Source organism: Eutrigla gurnardus (assembly GCF_963514095.1).
Source record: "Eutrigla gurnardus genome assembly, chromosome: 24".
NCBI classification, from domain to species: domain Eukaryota; kingdom Metazoa; phylum Chordata; class Actinopteri; order Perciformes; family Triglidae; genus Eutrigla; species Eutrigla gurnardus.
The window spans coordinates 2,793,412-2,809,353 of record NC_139935.1 but is presented as its reverse complement, the minus strand read 5'-3'; the positions used below and the strand labels follow the sequence as shown (position 1 = coordinate 2,809,353).

General features: G+C 51.5%; 1 protein-coding gene across 1 annotated transcript; it reads right to left on the bottom strand.

Moving 5' to 3' along the window:
* Positions 1-490: 490 nt before the first annotated feature.
* On the bottom strand, positions 491-15,887 carry LOC311010040 (interphotoreceptor matrix proteoglycan 2-like). Its single transcript, XM_084004519.1, has 21 exons — positions 15,668-15,887; positions 15,257-15,481; positions 14,407-14,573; positions 14,253-14,281; positions 14,051-14,080; positions 13,360-13,415; positions 10,059-12,583; positions 9,821-9,982; positions 7,867-7,925; positions 7,758-7,778; positions 7,193-7,455; positions 7,048-7,109; positions 6,742-6,967; positions 4,533-6,253; positions 4,230-4,449; positions 2,944-3,154; positions 2,627-2,815; positions 2,333-2,525; positions 1,981-2,060; positions 1,718-1,779; positions 491-1,617 (listed from the first exon to the last, which is right to left on the bottom strand). Exons 1-20 carry the CDS (start codon positions 15,744-15,746, stop codon positions 1,746-1,748), a joined length of 6,552 nt encoding a protein of 2,183 aa, XP_083860645.1. The 5' UTR covers positions 15,747-15,887; the 3' UTR covers positions 491-1,617; positions 1,718-1,745.
* Positions 15,888-15,942: the final 55 nt, after the last annotated feature.

Sequence of the window (15,942 nt, the reverse complement as noted above, 5' to 3'; positions counted from 1 at the left end):
GCACCCTGGGAACCCCCGAAATCCTAACTTCTTAGGAGGTTTTATTAACAAACAACACTTAAGGCAGATGGAGTGGGCAATGGTGTGGATTCTTTGTGATGCAGGACACCCACACACACACATTGATTTCTTTATTGATTTGGTGGGACTCCTCTTCTCCAGACTCTCCTCCCCTCCTCCTGGAAATTACTGCCATCTCCTCAGTTCTCCTGAACAGACAGTCTGCTGACTATCATGTGTGTAGGTTCTCTACAGTTTCATATCAAATCACTCTCATAGACGGGCCACGACACACAAACATCATTCTTACATGATAAGTCCACATAATACATACATAATCATATAACCACACCCCCAAATCCACACACACCTCTGCTGTCGTCAGGCTGATGGCTTGGACTGACAGCTGGAGAATCCGTACATACCTTCCAACAACCACTTCATTTCACATCATACTCAACTCCCAACAATCTCAGACCACATTTCCCATCAGCCCCTGCTGGTTGCTAACAAATAAAAGTGTTGCACTCTGATTACACTGTACAAAATATTCATTTTATTTTAGAAAACAACATGTCATCAACGTTTACTTCTACAATAGACAAGCTTAGAAAACACAACAGAGACAATAATGAGGGATTTTTACTGCTGCATGTGAGGGGGGGGGGGGGATAAACAAACACATAGCATCTAACCGTGCGACAGTAAACATCAGCTGTCGGTCTAAATATTTAGCTACGATCTGATCGACGAGCACAAATCTGTCGATCCGTAAACGCCGCAAATCAAAGTCGTGAAAACACGTTGAGCTGTTTTGGCCTGTTGATGCACCTTGGGATCTGCACTAATATTATAATTATTTACTCATATGATGATGCTACTAATAATCTTAATAAACCACCAACCTGACCCGGCTGGTATGAGTTGTGTTCAAAAGAGCTCGACAATAAACTACCGTTTCAAAGTGACCTTGGCAGTGGTCAAACTCTGACTGCTGGAACTTCTCTGCTACTTCCTGTTTGAGGGTTGCTAGTTACGCATCATCCTGCCCGCTAACGCACCTGCTAACAGCATCCGCTAACAGCACTGGTTGAAATGTAAACATGTTAGTTAAGCAGCATTTTGGTGTCTGAAGGATCCGAGAACTACCGACGTCACGGAAAACTCACGGAGCGGCGAAGGCACTGACGGGGAGGGGCGCCGTTAAAACCCCGTCGCCACCAAACCCATAACGCTAATGATGACGCCACAAACCTCCAGCCGCGCGTTTCCTCCAACAGACGCCCTCGAACGCACCCTGAAGACCTTAAACCCTTCTACGGCTGAGACAGGAGAGACAGACGCAGCAGATTTGACAGCTTTGTGAAGACAGACAGACAGACAGACAGACAGACACACGCACAGACAGACGTCCTCAGCAGACAAAGTGAAGAGAGACTGAAGATCAAACGACACAATATTTACAGTATGGACCTACAGAGGTCAAAGGTGACATGCAAAGCGTCCTTTTCCAATCACGTGTTTGAGCCTCTCGTCGCCTTCGCCTCCGGTCGGGGGATCGCCAGCACGGAGGAGACGGAAGACCGACTCCCGTCGCTCAAAGACCACGACGGGGATCTGCGGGGACACAGATGAGAAACCGGGGGAGGATTCGTTGCTGTACTGATAGAGACGTACTGTTGCATGGAAAGGTCGCAGCAGAGAGACACGGTCCTACCTGGAAGTCGGCGGTTCGGGACTTGGGACTACGTGGCGCTGCTCCCTCTCCTCTCCAGGATTCTGTTCCACCAAACGAGAGAAAGTGGATTAATTTGCTGCTTTGTGGCCCTGCGTGGAACAGACCGACCCAGTTCAAACCGCTACACCGTGTGAACCGAGCCGTCTGTGAGGCGATGACAGGAAGCGCCTCGTAGATTTACGTTTCTATTAACGTTCAAACGTTTCGTTCGTCTGCATCCTGATCCACGTTCAGACACTCACACTTGAGTCTGTCGCACAAAGTCTGCAAAGTGCTGATCTCTGGCACACAACTCGATGATCCTGAGACGCTCCTGGATCTCCTGCAAAAGTCAGAGGTCACACGTCAGGAAACATGTTTACCGCACTACAAAACACCTCAACTGTCCCTTTAAGGATTCGTGGGGCCCTGACGCTAGACCCTTTTCTGCTCTTCCCAACGTGTCTCACAAATACATTTGGGGCCCTTCTTTTCCCTTTTATAATCTGACTCCATGGACGTGACATTCTATTCAACCTCTATGCCGATGACGCAGCCGTTGCTTTTCTCTACACAAACACATTCTATCGTTGAAACGGACCGAGGATCTTGTACCTCCTTGGTGAGTGCGGTGTTCTGGTAGATCTGTCGAATCTCGTCACCGTCGAGGTCTCTGGAGCCGCCGGTGGAGCTGCCGTACCGGGGAGCGTCGTCGTAGCGGCGGTAGTACTGGCCGGTGACCGGATCGCACTCGAACGTGGGCTCCCGCTTGTTGGCGTGCTCCACTGCCAGCAAACTGTCACCTCGTCTGCTGAATGGAAGCACGTCAACTGTTTACAGTACGTCCACCTTGTCACCTACTGCTACGCCACTGATCGTGACTAGCGAGCGGGCGCTGGCGTGGCTTACCTTAGCGGGTCCTCGGTGTCGCCCCCCTCGTACCGATCTCGCAGCGTTCTCGCCAGGAAGACCGCGATCCCAGCTGCCACCGCGAAGAAGCCGGCCACCGAGGCGATGGCGATGCCGACCACCAGCGGCTCCGAGACGTACTCCTCGCAGTGCTCGCCGCGATACCACCAGTTCTCTCCGACCCGACACCTGCAACCGAGGAAACGGGTTCAACGTGGACACGGAAAGAACAAAAAGTATTTTTGCCGTGTTTCGTCAGAGGCTGACAACAACAAAAGCTACTCCGAGTTGGATCTTCAGAGTGCATAACCTCCAACCTGCAGATGGCGCCCTTGCCGGGGATCACGTCGCATTTGCCGTCATTGAGACAAAAGTCGTGCCGCGCCTCGCAGATGCTCTGACACGGCAGTCCGTCCACGCTCAGGTACCCGGCGTCGCACACGCACTCGGCCTCGCCGGACCACCGGTTCACCTTGCATCTGGAGAAGTCGTTACACGCCTGGAACTTGCAGGGGTCCGCCCGCTCGCCTGACGAGAATCAAACAACAGAGAGACAGAATTCAGTCAAACAAATTCACCCCGACGTTTCTGTCGGTCCGAGTGTTTTTCTACATACGAGCTGCAGTAAAGGATCTGACTACTGGTTTGCAGTATTGGTGAACGCGACGGCAAGTCCGTATGAGTCTAAGGGGGAGGGGATTTGTTCAGAGGCTAAACGACACCTTAGCGCAGACCCGGGGACCGACCCCAGGACCGGATCGCCAAACTGGCAGAGGAACCCCACGGAGGAGCCGCGGGACCGCATCGCGGTCCAGACCGAGACCGACGCTTGCATCTACCGACGTGACCCGATGACGTGGCTGCGTCTTTCCGTCTGACTTTAAGGTTTTTGTGCGCTCCGGAGACCTCCGCGGAGCCCAGAGTGCTGACCCTGTGCCGTCGGAGCGGAGCAATGGGAGTAAAGTGATTATCGGCTGACCGCGGTGACTCGCTGTTGTAGATTACCGGGAGCTCCTCGGACTGGCTCAGACAGATTACAGAGCTGCAGCTCAGCAGAGGTGGAAGTGACCGTAAATCTCATCCGACATGAGAGAGCCTGAAGACGACACACGATCAAATAGATGACAACCGGCACAAGTATGTCAGTAGCGATTCCGTGTTAACGGAGATAATCGTGTCGGTGACATATTTACAAACGATCCAAATGGTATCAATATTATTATTAAAGTAGTAGAAAGCAGTACAAGTACCTCAAATGGGGTACTTCTTGCAGACAGACAACCCTGTATATGAGTCGGGCACATTCCTCTCAGACAGATTCACGGTCAGCAGGTGAATCACGTCATTCCAACTCTGATGGAATACCTGAGAGAAACGGCTTCTGAGCGCAAACGCAGTCCCGAGACACAGGTACAGCTACGGCCCTCGATAAGGATCGTCGCGGGCACCTGACGACGACTGTTTTTGACCCAAAGAACTAAAGTCCCAAAGCTGAGCTCCTTTTTGCCTCGCGTTCGGTGCCGACTCGATGGACTGCAAATGATTCATGTTCAATCTGCGGAAAGTGCTACAATTCTGACCCTCTATTTTACACCCGTCCTACCCGATTCGACGTCCAGCGAGTGCTTGTCGATGGCCATGTTCGTGGTCTGGTAAGCGGCGTTGGCAAAGTCCTCCAGGATGAGGTAGACCACGCCAGTGACCCCTCTGGGAACTGGCTTACCGAACCTCATCCTGCTGTTCACCACGATGCTGCCGTTCCTGAAGTTGAGGATCTCCAGGTTCTTGAAGTTGTTCAGGTTGGTCTCGAGGTGTGGGACTAGCTGCGGGGTGAAGACAAAGATGTGAAAACAACTGGACGTGTGAATCTACAAGTTTCTATCCACACTGTTCTTTGACTTCTCACCAGCTGGAGGAACTGTTGCTCCAGGGCTTTGTACTCGGGGGAGCTCTTGTTGAACAGGTCCATGGAAAACGCCATGTTGGTCACCCTGAGGCTGAAGAACACCGTCAGGGCCCCGCCCGGTCGGGTTGGGGATGCCACCCACTCCAGATCTGATCCCTGGGCCCCGCTGGAAAAGCTGCCGCTGCCGCCGTCGTCTTCGGGCGCCGTGCCGGCGTACCGGAACGCGTCCGAGCCAAAGTCGGCGCTCGCCGTGTCCGCCAAATGACTGCCGTCAAAGGGTTGGATATCTCTAGCGAGGGTTGTGGTGGTGTTGTTGTTGACGACTTCCTGAGGCAAGGACGTTGTTTCTGAAGTATTTGTCACCGTAGTTAACGAGTCTTCATCCTGTGCTGAAGCGCCTGGCGACGCTTCTGTTGTAGCACCTTTTGTTTGGTTTGCACCCACAACCGATGGCAGAACGACACCTGAAGTCGGACCCGTCGTTGGAACGTCATCGACGTCTTGGTGGTTTGGGTTCTCGCGGTGGACCGGTTCCTCGTCCTCAGGTGCCATATCCGATACTCGCGTGAATGGCGAGTCCCTCTCGGGTGAGAGTGCGATGCCGTCGATGTGTTCTGAACTTACAGAGGAAGTGAAGACTGGAGGTGCGGCGGGCACGACCGTGACTTGGTCCGCGACTGGATTTGTGTCCTGGAAACTAACTGCCGGTGTCGTCGTCACGGGATCCGAGGCGCCCGTGCGTCGCTCCTCTAAAATCTCAACCGCGTCGTGGTCTTTGGTTTCTGCCGGCAGCGAGTTTGCCTTTCCTGTGACTGTCTCGAGTTGTAAGGGCTCGTTGACGATTGGATCAAACGTGGCCTCTTCGACAGTCTGGATTGCAACAAAGGTAGGTGACTCTTTCTTTGAGGTATCGGGCAAAACCATCGCTTGCACCTCGTCCTTCCCGGCTCCGTCTTCTGATCCGGACCAAACTGGAGCTGCTGGAAGCCCGGTTCTGGCTTCCGCAGTCACTTCCGCTGCTTCGGTGGGTTCTGGAAGCTGGAATGCTGGATCGGTTGGCCCCGCAAACGCAAAGGCCTCGAGAGTCCAGCTTTCGGGACCGGGAGAATCCGTAACTGGGGCCGTAAGGCTGTATGGTCTTGTCCAGGAGTAGTCGTAGATGCCAGACGCCTCCACTGTTTTCACTGAAAGTTCAACAGTCAAGGTTCCTTTAGGCAAGAATACGGGAGCTTCGGTGGTGGTTGAGTACCGAGGGTGCGTGCTGATGTGTCGCGTCGCCAAAACCTCTTCCGAGAAGGGTCCCGTGATGCCTTCGTCCGGTAACGATCCTTGAAAAACAGTGACTGTTGGGACCTCCGCATCCGACGCAGTCGCTTCCTCGCCGGTCGGTGCCTCTACGGTGTCCTCGTCTTCGTCCTCCGTTTCCTCCAGATCGGGTGGCGGCAGGGCCTCCGGGCCGCCGTCCCCTTCCTCGTAGAGGCCGGTGTCCTCGAGGGACGCCGCCGGCCGCAAAGACCAGAGATCCGCTCCCTGGCCGTCGCCCGAGTAACCCGAGCCAGATCCTTGTTCCTGCGTGACGTCGGAGCCCGTTTCGGCTTTCGCTGGCGGTGGGAGGGCGTCGCCTGCCGAAGAGCCTCCGGGACTGACCGCGTGGTCTCCTCTGGGGAGGTTGTCTCCAGCGTTACTGAGGAGGAATCCCTCATCTTCCATATTTCCGTCATCTGTAATCCACAAAAGCACACAAGAGTTTTTCTCCTACAAACCCAAACAAACCAATCCAGATGGTTTCCGGTGTGACGAACCTGATGGGTTTTACTGGTCTCGCTGGGAAGCGATGCCAGCTTTCATTTATTCACACTACGATAGCATTAGTTAAACTGTTTTCATATTAAAGGTCCATTGGAATCAACATACTGAAACCTTTTTGCCTTTTTGGTATGTTTGGTCTAGGTGTTTGGGTAATAGACGATGGAAACCAAAACTATTTTGGTTGGACTTGGAGATGCGAGCGAGTAACTTGTTCGGTCCTGATACAAAAACCTGGTGTTTGAGTCCCCGTCGCGTGACAGTGTTTCATCGGGACGCTGGGATAATCGATATAGATACTGGGATCGATACATCCCCGTTGGTAACTCTCTCTGAAAAGAAGCATTCTCTCATTTGGGTTTAATCAGTTATCATCGTTATCGATTATCGATCGTTTGTTTACTCTCTCTCTGCAGGTCGACGCTCTGCTCGGGGAAGTCGGTGGCGGCTGGAAGACTCGTGCTCTCGTCCAACACCAAGACGTCGTTCTCGCTCGCCGCCGCGCCCCGAGGGCCTTTCCGCTGGTCGAAGGGGTCAAACGAATAGTCGTCTTTGCCGAGGAAGACGTCGCTGCTGTCGGCCTCGTGGATAGGAGCCTCCGGAGGCTTCTCTGCGGCGAGCGCGTTGTCCTGGAAACGAGAAACAAGTTCACAGATGGGGATCTGGATCTCCGTTATCGGGTTCTTCTTCAGGTTTTAGTTTAACTCACCGTGTCGTTTAAGGCGTCGGCCGGACGACCCGTTGGTTTACCGGCTGCTAACGAGTTTTCCGCTGAAAATGCAAAACAGTCCTTAATTAATTAACCCCTCGTCGTCATCGACGCCGTCGCGGTGACTGGATCGGTAATGTCCTACCGTCCTCCAGCTGTGTCTCCCAGCCACCGGCGTCCCAGGCGGTTTCGTCCCCATCGGGGACGCCGTCCTTGTGCAGAGCCTCGGTGATGTAGTTGCGGAAGTCTGTGATGGTGTAGATGACGGTGGGCTGCTCGGCGGCTCCCGGGTAATTCTTCTCCACCAGGTTGTTCTGTAGAGAGATCGAGTCCAGCGTGTCGTTGGCGATGCCGCTGCTGCCGTCCACCTCCACGGTGACGGCGTAGAGGACCAGGACCACCAGGCCCCTGAAGGGGCCGAAAACAGGACACGTTTTAAATCAGAACTGCCACGTAACAATTTAGAGTCAGGGGAGCACAAACGAGGAGAGAGGAGGACATTGAACCTGTTTTAAAGCTCTACTGTTAATCTGTGGCGGCAGCAGCAGGAGATTATCCCACTCTAAGGTGATTGACTATTGTTACAGGTGTTAGGGCACTGCTCGCTATGGGTATGGAGATGGAATAACGTTATTTGAGCGCATCGTCACAGTGACTCTAAACAACTGACGGAACCGACGGCAGATCTGAATGTGAACGTGGAAACTCACCGCTGCAGGTCCTTCTGAGGTCTGAGAACACAAAAGCAATGCATATCAGCTTCATCGTCTTCCACACCACTGGTCCACCCGAGGACAGCGAGTCATCAGAAAACTGTACCTGAACTCGACCACGTAGACGTTCTTGAAGCCCGGCAGCCTCTCGAAGGCATCTTCCATCTGTCAAAGACGGGAAACAACTTTGACCTTTCCGCCCATCTTATTTCACTCGTTCGTCTGACGGTTTGACCGCAACGACGAATCCACAAACGACGCGTGGAGAAGTAACGGGATGCTTCCGTTTCACCGTAGAAACGTGTCGCAGTTAAAACCTCCTCGGTCACGTGACACTGTTTCACTCTATTTAACGTGCAAATAAAAGACGGGACTCTGTTATTATTGGAGGACACAAGTACCGCAGCTGATGGTCGTTAATCCCTCTTTCTATTGGGTTTCCTGGCTCGTGTTCGGCCTGAAGGTCCCCAGCTCTGCTTCTCAAATCCTGCAGCTGGATTTGAGATCCAGGACAGGCCTTTGACCCAGAGCCAAAGTCAAAGTAACAGATTTAAACTAGGGCTGTCAAAAGATTGATTTTTTTTAATCGCGATTAATCGCATTTTGTCCATAATCGCTAATTAATCGCATTTTTTGGCACATTTTTTTTTCTTCTTCTAAATGTACCTTAATGTATTTTTTTCATATTCTTAATACTTTTAACAACATAAGGGCAAATATACTTGATTTATGAAAATGTTTATTTAACACTTCAAATATCCCCTTACCAAAACATGGGATCAAAACAGGGTTATAAGAATATATCACAAACAATTAAAGTGAACATGTCACAGGAGATAGTGTAACAGGAGATAAGTACAGTTAGGATATAAGTGCATTGGCTTGCAAGTGATATCTCAGACTGGACGTGCTTCTATGGTAGCTCATTTCATACCCACAGTACGCGCAGATGACTTTGGTCTTATCGACTGAACCATCTGGCAGTCTTTTGAAGGTGAATTTGCCATTCACAAATCGATTTTAAACGCGTGTGGACGCGCCGCTTCCCAGTATTGCACGCTTGGTGGGCTGCCACTAGAGGATGATTGACAGGCGCTCTCCTTTAAACAACAACTTTTTGCGAGCGTTCGCGAGCGTTCCCGAGGCGGCGAGTCGAGCCCGGCGCCTCTGATTAGCATAAAGTAGATTCGACTTATACTTTAGGCAAATGAGGAGCGGCCAACTCGCGCGCCGTCTCTCGACATTCGCCGCAACGCCACCAGAATGCATTGCACGGCTTTTCACATAGACAATGAATGGGACGCGGGGAAACACCGCTGCCTGTGGACAGGCACCTTCCCTCTGGATCAAGACTACAGGTGCCACCGACGGCCATAAATCATACAATGCGCGTTTTTTTTTTTTAAAATACCGAGCGTTAATCGCGCGTTAAAAAAATTAACGGCGTTAAGAGGATGTTGCGTTAACGCGTTATTAACGCGTTAACTTTGACAGCCCTAATTTAAACACAACAAATAGGCGCAAAGCTGCAGAACAAATGTTTCGGAACAATTCCAAAGTGGACGTTACGAATGAACCTTCGTGAGACGTTAATGATTGTTTGGAATTATTAACGTATATCGTAGCCAGTAGGGGTGTGAATCTTTGGCTTCGCAGCGATTCCATTAACGATACAGTAGTTGGCGATTCGATTCAAGGACGATTCTTTCTTTTTGGGTAACGATTCAATTCGATTCTGTAAACCACGATTCGATTCAGTAACTTGTAACCAAATTTCGATATCCATTAAATAAACATGCTATAATGCGAGTGAGACAATCTGTATTCTTCTGAAAGGTGAAAAAATAACATTTATTCTATAAAAACGTAGTCCTGCATAATATTTTATGCTGAATACAAAAATGTAATTACACATTAATCATATTTAAGACACTCTCTCCCCTGCCAGCATGTAGTCTACTGAAAATGTTAAAAATAACTGAGCAATGTTTCAATACAAGTAAGAATCACCATTCATCCTGGACCTGTCTAGGACCCCCGTGTAGAAACGCTGATCTTACCCTGCGTGTAAAGTGTCTGACCAGCTGCTGGTACCGGAAGCTGCTCGGGTCCCTCAGAGCATCGTTGTAGGTTTCTCCTCGAAGCTTGATGCTCAGCTCTACCACCTGGTCCTTCGGGGGCCTCTGGGGCCGCAGCAAAGAGTCGTGTATCTCGTTACCTATCTGAAAGGACACGTACGTTTGGTATCTGGCCCGGGCCTGAACTCAGACGGTCGACAACTGATGTGGATCTGCTTACCGAGTTCTCCTCCTCCGACCCAAAGTGGTCGTTTCCTAGCAGGTTGTCGACGACGACCTCGCCGGGCATCTCCGGTATATCGGGGAAGTTGCCGTTGTTGTACTCCACGACGTGCTTGTTTGTACCCTCCGCGGTGGCTCCCGCCGTAATATGCTGCGTTGTTTCTGAGCCGACTCTGGTCTCAGACGTGACCTCTACTGGAGCCCCTTTCGTGAATTCCTCTACATCTGCTGTAACGTCTGGGGACATCCCCTCAACTACCCCGCCGTCCTCTCTCGGGTCTTCCTCGGGTGTGACCTCGAGGACGGGCTCGTAGGGAAACTCCTGGCTGACCTCCTCGGCTTCCGCCACCACTCCCCGCGAGAGGGTCTCTGGATCGCCGTTAGTTACGCCCTCTGGAGACGCTTGACTCGGTGCCTCTGGGAAAGATTCCAAATGTGGACCTTCGTTTGCAGGCTCAAACGTGCTTTCTGGGAGTCCTTCTACCTCAGGGTCTCCCGGAAGTCCCGTTGTTACCTCTGGTTCAGTTGTTTCCTCCACTTCAGTCACAGGAAATAAAGCTTCAGTAACAACAATAACCTGAGTGATCTCTTCATTGTGAGTCTCTGTGACCACTTCTGGTACAACGACACTCGCTTCCTCTGATGTCTCCGAGGCCTCGGAGGGAGCTTCTTCGCCATCCTCCGACGGTTCTCTTTCAGCCGTTTCTGGCGGTTTAACTGCAGATGTTACGGCAAAAACGGATTTATCCTCGTCCGGTACGACTTCGGGTCGTGCTTCCGGTGTAGGTTCCTTTTCCTCTGCCGTTTCTTTGACGAGTTCCGCTTCTCGTGCCGGTTCTCTGTCGGGTTCCGTCTCTTCTGCCCTTTGGTCTCCGAGTTCTGATCCGGGTTCACCTGCGGGTTCTGCGGACCCCTGTGCTGTTTCTTCCACGGGTTCCAGTACTTGAGGAGGTTCCCCTATGGGCTTTGCCTCTTCTGCAGGTTCCGCTTCTTTTCCGGCATCTCCCGTAGGTTCTGCTAGTTCTCCTTCGACGGGTTCTGGTGTTTGTACAGTTTCTACTGGGAGTTCTGTTTTTTGTAAAGATTCTGTTCCGTCTACTCCTTCGCTCTCTAGAGGTTCTCTAGGTACCTCGGGTGTTTCCGCATCTTCTGTAGTCTCGTCGACTGTCTTAACTGGCGGTTCTTCTTCTGCTGCGGTGTGAGCCGGAGCTTCTGCTCGATCCTCTTTGCTCGCCGTTGCCTCCTCTGTTTGCCCTGGGAGTTCTTCCTGTCCTGTTGTGACCGTTTCCTCTTTTGCCAGAGTGACGACTTCTGTTTCAGCTGCTCGTTCTTCTTCTGCTGTTGTGAAGTCTGTCTTTATGTCCTCAGTGGACTCGTCTTCAACAACAACTAAAGCTTCTTCTGATTTCACCTCTTCTACTTGTTCTTCCTCCTCGGGTGTATCCTCTCGCGCTGCCTCTGTGGGATTCGGCCGTTCCTCCCGCGTGACGTAGGATGCGTCTCCGTCGTCGTTATCTTGGAGGATCCCTACGACCGGCTCGGTTGGAACCTCGTCTCTCGGCGTCGGTTCGTCGCCTGGCGGGTTGGCCTTTCCGACGTCGTTACTAACTTCTCCCGTCACCTCGTCGCTTGCGCTCTGAACGGAGGCCTGTGAAGGAACCTCTGTTTCTGAGATGGATTCTTCTTCTGGATTCGCATGTGCAAATATTTCAGCTTCTTCTTCAGAGTCGGTCATCAAAAATACAGTTGGAGTCGCATCTGTGCCCACTTCGACTTCATCTTGTTTTTCCACAACTGCGTCTGGGCCAGTTACACGGGTCGGCTGTGGCCGACGCTCAGTTGGTTCCCGTTGGTCGTTCGAAGCCACGTCTGCTGCCGTCTCCAAAGATGAATTGTCCGGTGCTTCTTCGACGCCCTCGAACCGCGTCTCTGGTGTGTGCTGGGATACCAACTCCGACGGAGCCTCGGCTGTAGGTTCCCGGGTTACTTTCTGTCCTAGTTCTTCAAGTGGGGCAGCTTCTGTAACAGGTAGTGTAGTAGGCTTAGAAAAAATCACAGTACTAGCTTGTGTCAGGACCACTTCGGCCATGACCTCTGAGGGGGGCTCCTCGCCTTCTGGACTGACTTCTTTAACCGTCTCGGAACCACGTTCGTCCGCATCTTCCTCCGCCGCCTCTTCTCCTATATCCGGGAGGGTTCCCTCTTCTTCCGCTTCCTCGACGGTCCCGTCGAAGGGATTGTGGGTAACGTGGTCAGCGATCTCCACGGTATCCTCTTTGACATCTCTTTCTTCATCCTCCAGAGAGCCCGTGTGCACCAAAGGTGGACTTTCTGAAGTGGCAGAGACCGCAGGCCAAATCCTGGTCAAATCCATACCGATAGTGGTCTTGGACGCTACGGCCTCCTGGACCGACCCTTCGCTTGCAGAGAGTGGGGGGGTCGGAGCGGTGACCTCCGAGCCCAGTGGAAGGTCATCTTGGTTAGTGGTGACGTCGTCTGATCTGATGAGGATCGCTTCTTCCCCTGTTGGATGACAACAGAGCCAAATTTACTTTCCATCATCAAACAGTTCAACTACAACCCCCCAGCTACCTGAAACACCCAACTCTAGATCTGAGAGGTCCCAACACCAAACACATCTAGTCTGTCAAATGTGACATCATCCACTGGAATCGGGAGGACTCGGTAGTTTGGTCCTCGCTAAAGTTACTGACAAGGTTTTTACATCAATATGCGGTTGCCGTCTCTCAGCAGTTTAACGCGACCTTACGGCACGACTCGGAGAAACCGTCATCTGTTTAATGAGCGGTTCCCTTTGTGACCTCGTCAAAGTCAAAACCGGGACCTGCAGCAGAACCGCGCCCGTTCCCTTCGAGCGCTGTGGAAGCGGGTCGTTGGCCGTTTCATCTGTTTCAGAGACACAAGAGACTTTTGCTTTCAGCTCCACGTCGGCACAAATACGGCAGCGTCCTTGTGACCGTTCCTTGTGTCTGCACCTGCTCGCCTCCTCCGTTGACCAGACTGCTGCCTGTAAATAGGCTTACTGATCTAATCTGAGAGCAGAGCTGCCACCGCTCCTCTCTGCATATGTAAGCTCTGGCTCACTGGTTCACGTCGTGGCTCGTCTGAGACCTTCAAGGGGTCACCGGTAACAAACTGTCAACCGCCAGTTGCGTTTAGAGTCATTGGCTATCGGGATTCCGAAATTAACTAAAAAGACAACGTTTGAAAGGTTAGGTCAGGTTAGAGTTTCAAAGACATGAGGTCTGGTCTACCTCAGGATTGGTCAGTAGTTTTACCTGCTGAACTCTCTGTCTCCCTGGTCTGGATGTTTGTTGTTGTTGTTGATTCAGAGCTGCAGGACAAAGACACAGAAGACATTTAGAAAAACTACAGGAAGTTAACGGCGACAACGAAACTGAAGGTTCTCGATTATGATCGAGGGTAGAGACTTCTTCCTGTTGAATCGCCACATCGGTTCTTCAGTGACTGAACGCTGATGAACATAGTCAACGATTAATCTTCAAACTCGTATATCAAACCTGCTGCTGCTTTTTGAGACAGTAAACTGAATATCAAAATTGGCCACAACCATAATGTGACGCCGATAAAGAATGCATAATCCAGGCTCTTGAGACTTGAGGAGGACCGGGCGTTACACCGGGAGACCTGAATACGACCGTAGAAGGGCATCGGCCCAGCACCGGGACCGGTGTCTGCTCCTTTGCCGAGGAGGCCCAGGAGGAGCACCGCCTGAGCCCTACGGCATGGCCTCCGGCAGGCTACTGGTATGCAGATTTCTGTCCAAACTGACTCCGTGAGGGCCCTATGTCCTCTAGTGGGACCTGGTCTCACAGCCCAGCACCATGCAGCTCCATTGGCATTGGCCAGAGAACAGTAGGTGTCTGCAGGCTGACCTCCATCTATTTATAAATATATGCTATTCATACATATATATATACACATACATACACTTGGGTGTATTTGTACCTGCATGGCGGCAGTGGGCTGATGGGGGCGCTGCAACAGGTGATGAAACACAGCACAGGTGTCAATAAACACACAGCATTATAAACACACTTCTGGTCTCTGGTTCCGATCTGTCCAACATACTAGACCTGGACCTGTTACTGCACCAGCAGACGCTAAATCGCTGTTCAAACAATATCTGGCTTCATCAATAATGACTGACCTGTTCACCGGCGTCACCATGGTAACCCTCTGAAAGACAAACAGTCATGTGTCACATTTACTTCCTCTGTATGACTCCTACGCATCCATATTTACATTCTTCTTATGTAGATATTATATATAGATATTTATCTACACTCGTGAGACACACTCACGCTGCGGACGAGGTCGGTGTGCTCCTCTGATTGGCTGAAGAAGCTGCCGATGTCCTTGATACTGACGGATCCCTCCATGCATCGACCGACCCAGTCCTGGTACTCCTCTCGCTCCGGCAGCCGGTCCCAGAAGATCTTAAAGGCCTCCCAGACCGTCTCCTGACACACTGCCGCACACACGTGAATGTGATGTGACACGTTCCACAGTAACACAACGTCAACGTGGCTCCAACATGGACAAACATCAAGACCGGGACGTCTGAACAAACTCCCTCCGCTGATGGAGGTCGACACTAAACCTTCCGGGGGAAGAAGGTGTTTGGAGGTTTGAGCTTCCGGTTGGTGCTCGGGTCAGAGCGGGGCCCTGATGCTGGTCCAGCTGGTCTAACCGGTCCAGCTGGTGGGTCCTCCTTCACAGAGCTCAGTTGATGCATCGGTCGACTTTCTATCCAAACTAATGGACTACTAAATGGTGAAAATTAAAAGACGATTTTGTGTTTCTCATGGAACTGGGAAAGAAGACCTGCTCAGGAATCCAGCAGAGATTTCAGATAATAACAGTGAATTAAACATGCCATATTAATAGCATGTTGTTAAACAGCTATTGGTGGAAGGTAACAGGACTGATGCTTCATGGGAGGACCACAAGTCTATAAGTGAGCGTGAGATTACAGGACTACAGTGACCTCTGACCCCCGAGGGATCGGCTGCCTTTAATGACAACACATACTGACTTTAAGCTCATAAGTCAGTTTGGATAAGAGCTTCCGTGAAACACCTCAAGTGTTAAAAGTACAAACATGAGGGGAAAGACCACGACCAGCACAAGGATCGGAGCCAGCCCACGTACCTCTGAGGTGAAAGTAGTCCAGGTGGTTGTTGACGGCCTGATCCAGGGTCTCCCGAGGACACAGTTTGACTCCGCTGGGAAACAAGATGTTCCTTTTCCTCCGAGTCACAGCAGAGTGTCGTCTGTATAGAAGCTGATCGGAGACCGGCGTTGGGGGGGCCGCGGCTCCGCCGGGATCCTCTGACGGATAAGACACAAATCCACCGGGATCCTCTGAGACGCCACCTGAAGAAGACCGGAAACCTTCGGATGATCCCGCTGAACTTTTACCTCAGATATTTATACTTGAAGTATTGACATAATTTACTGTTTGTAAGAAAACGAGTGGTAATGATCAAATGAGTAGTGACAATAAAATGAGTCATGAGAGTAAAGTAAGAATAATAAAGTGAGTAATAATGATCATGAGACCTGTCTCCATGACGACGTATCCTGACAGCAACATAGCTCCGAGGGTCCACAGCACCGACGTCCCTCTCGGTCCCACCATGTCTCAGAAGGTGACCGTCCAGCTGGACTCTTATGTCCTGGTCCTCAGCTCATCGGCGTTCGTCTCACGGGCGTCCATGCGGCAGGTCTGAGGGGACGGGGTCTGAGGAGGTCCGGCGTCTCCGGCTGCTCGCTCTCAGATGAGCAGATGGACGTTCTCTCTCTTCGCTCTAATCCGATTTGTTAAGCTGCTCGAG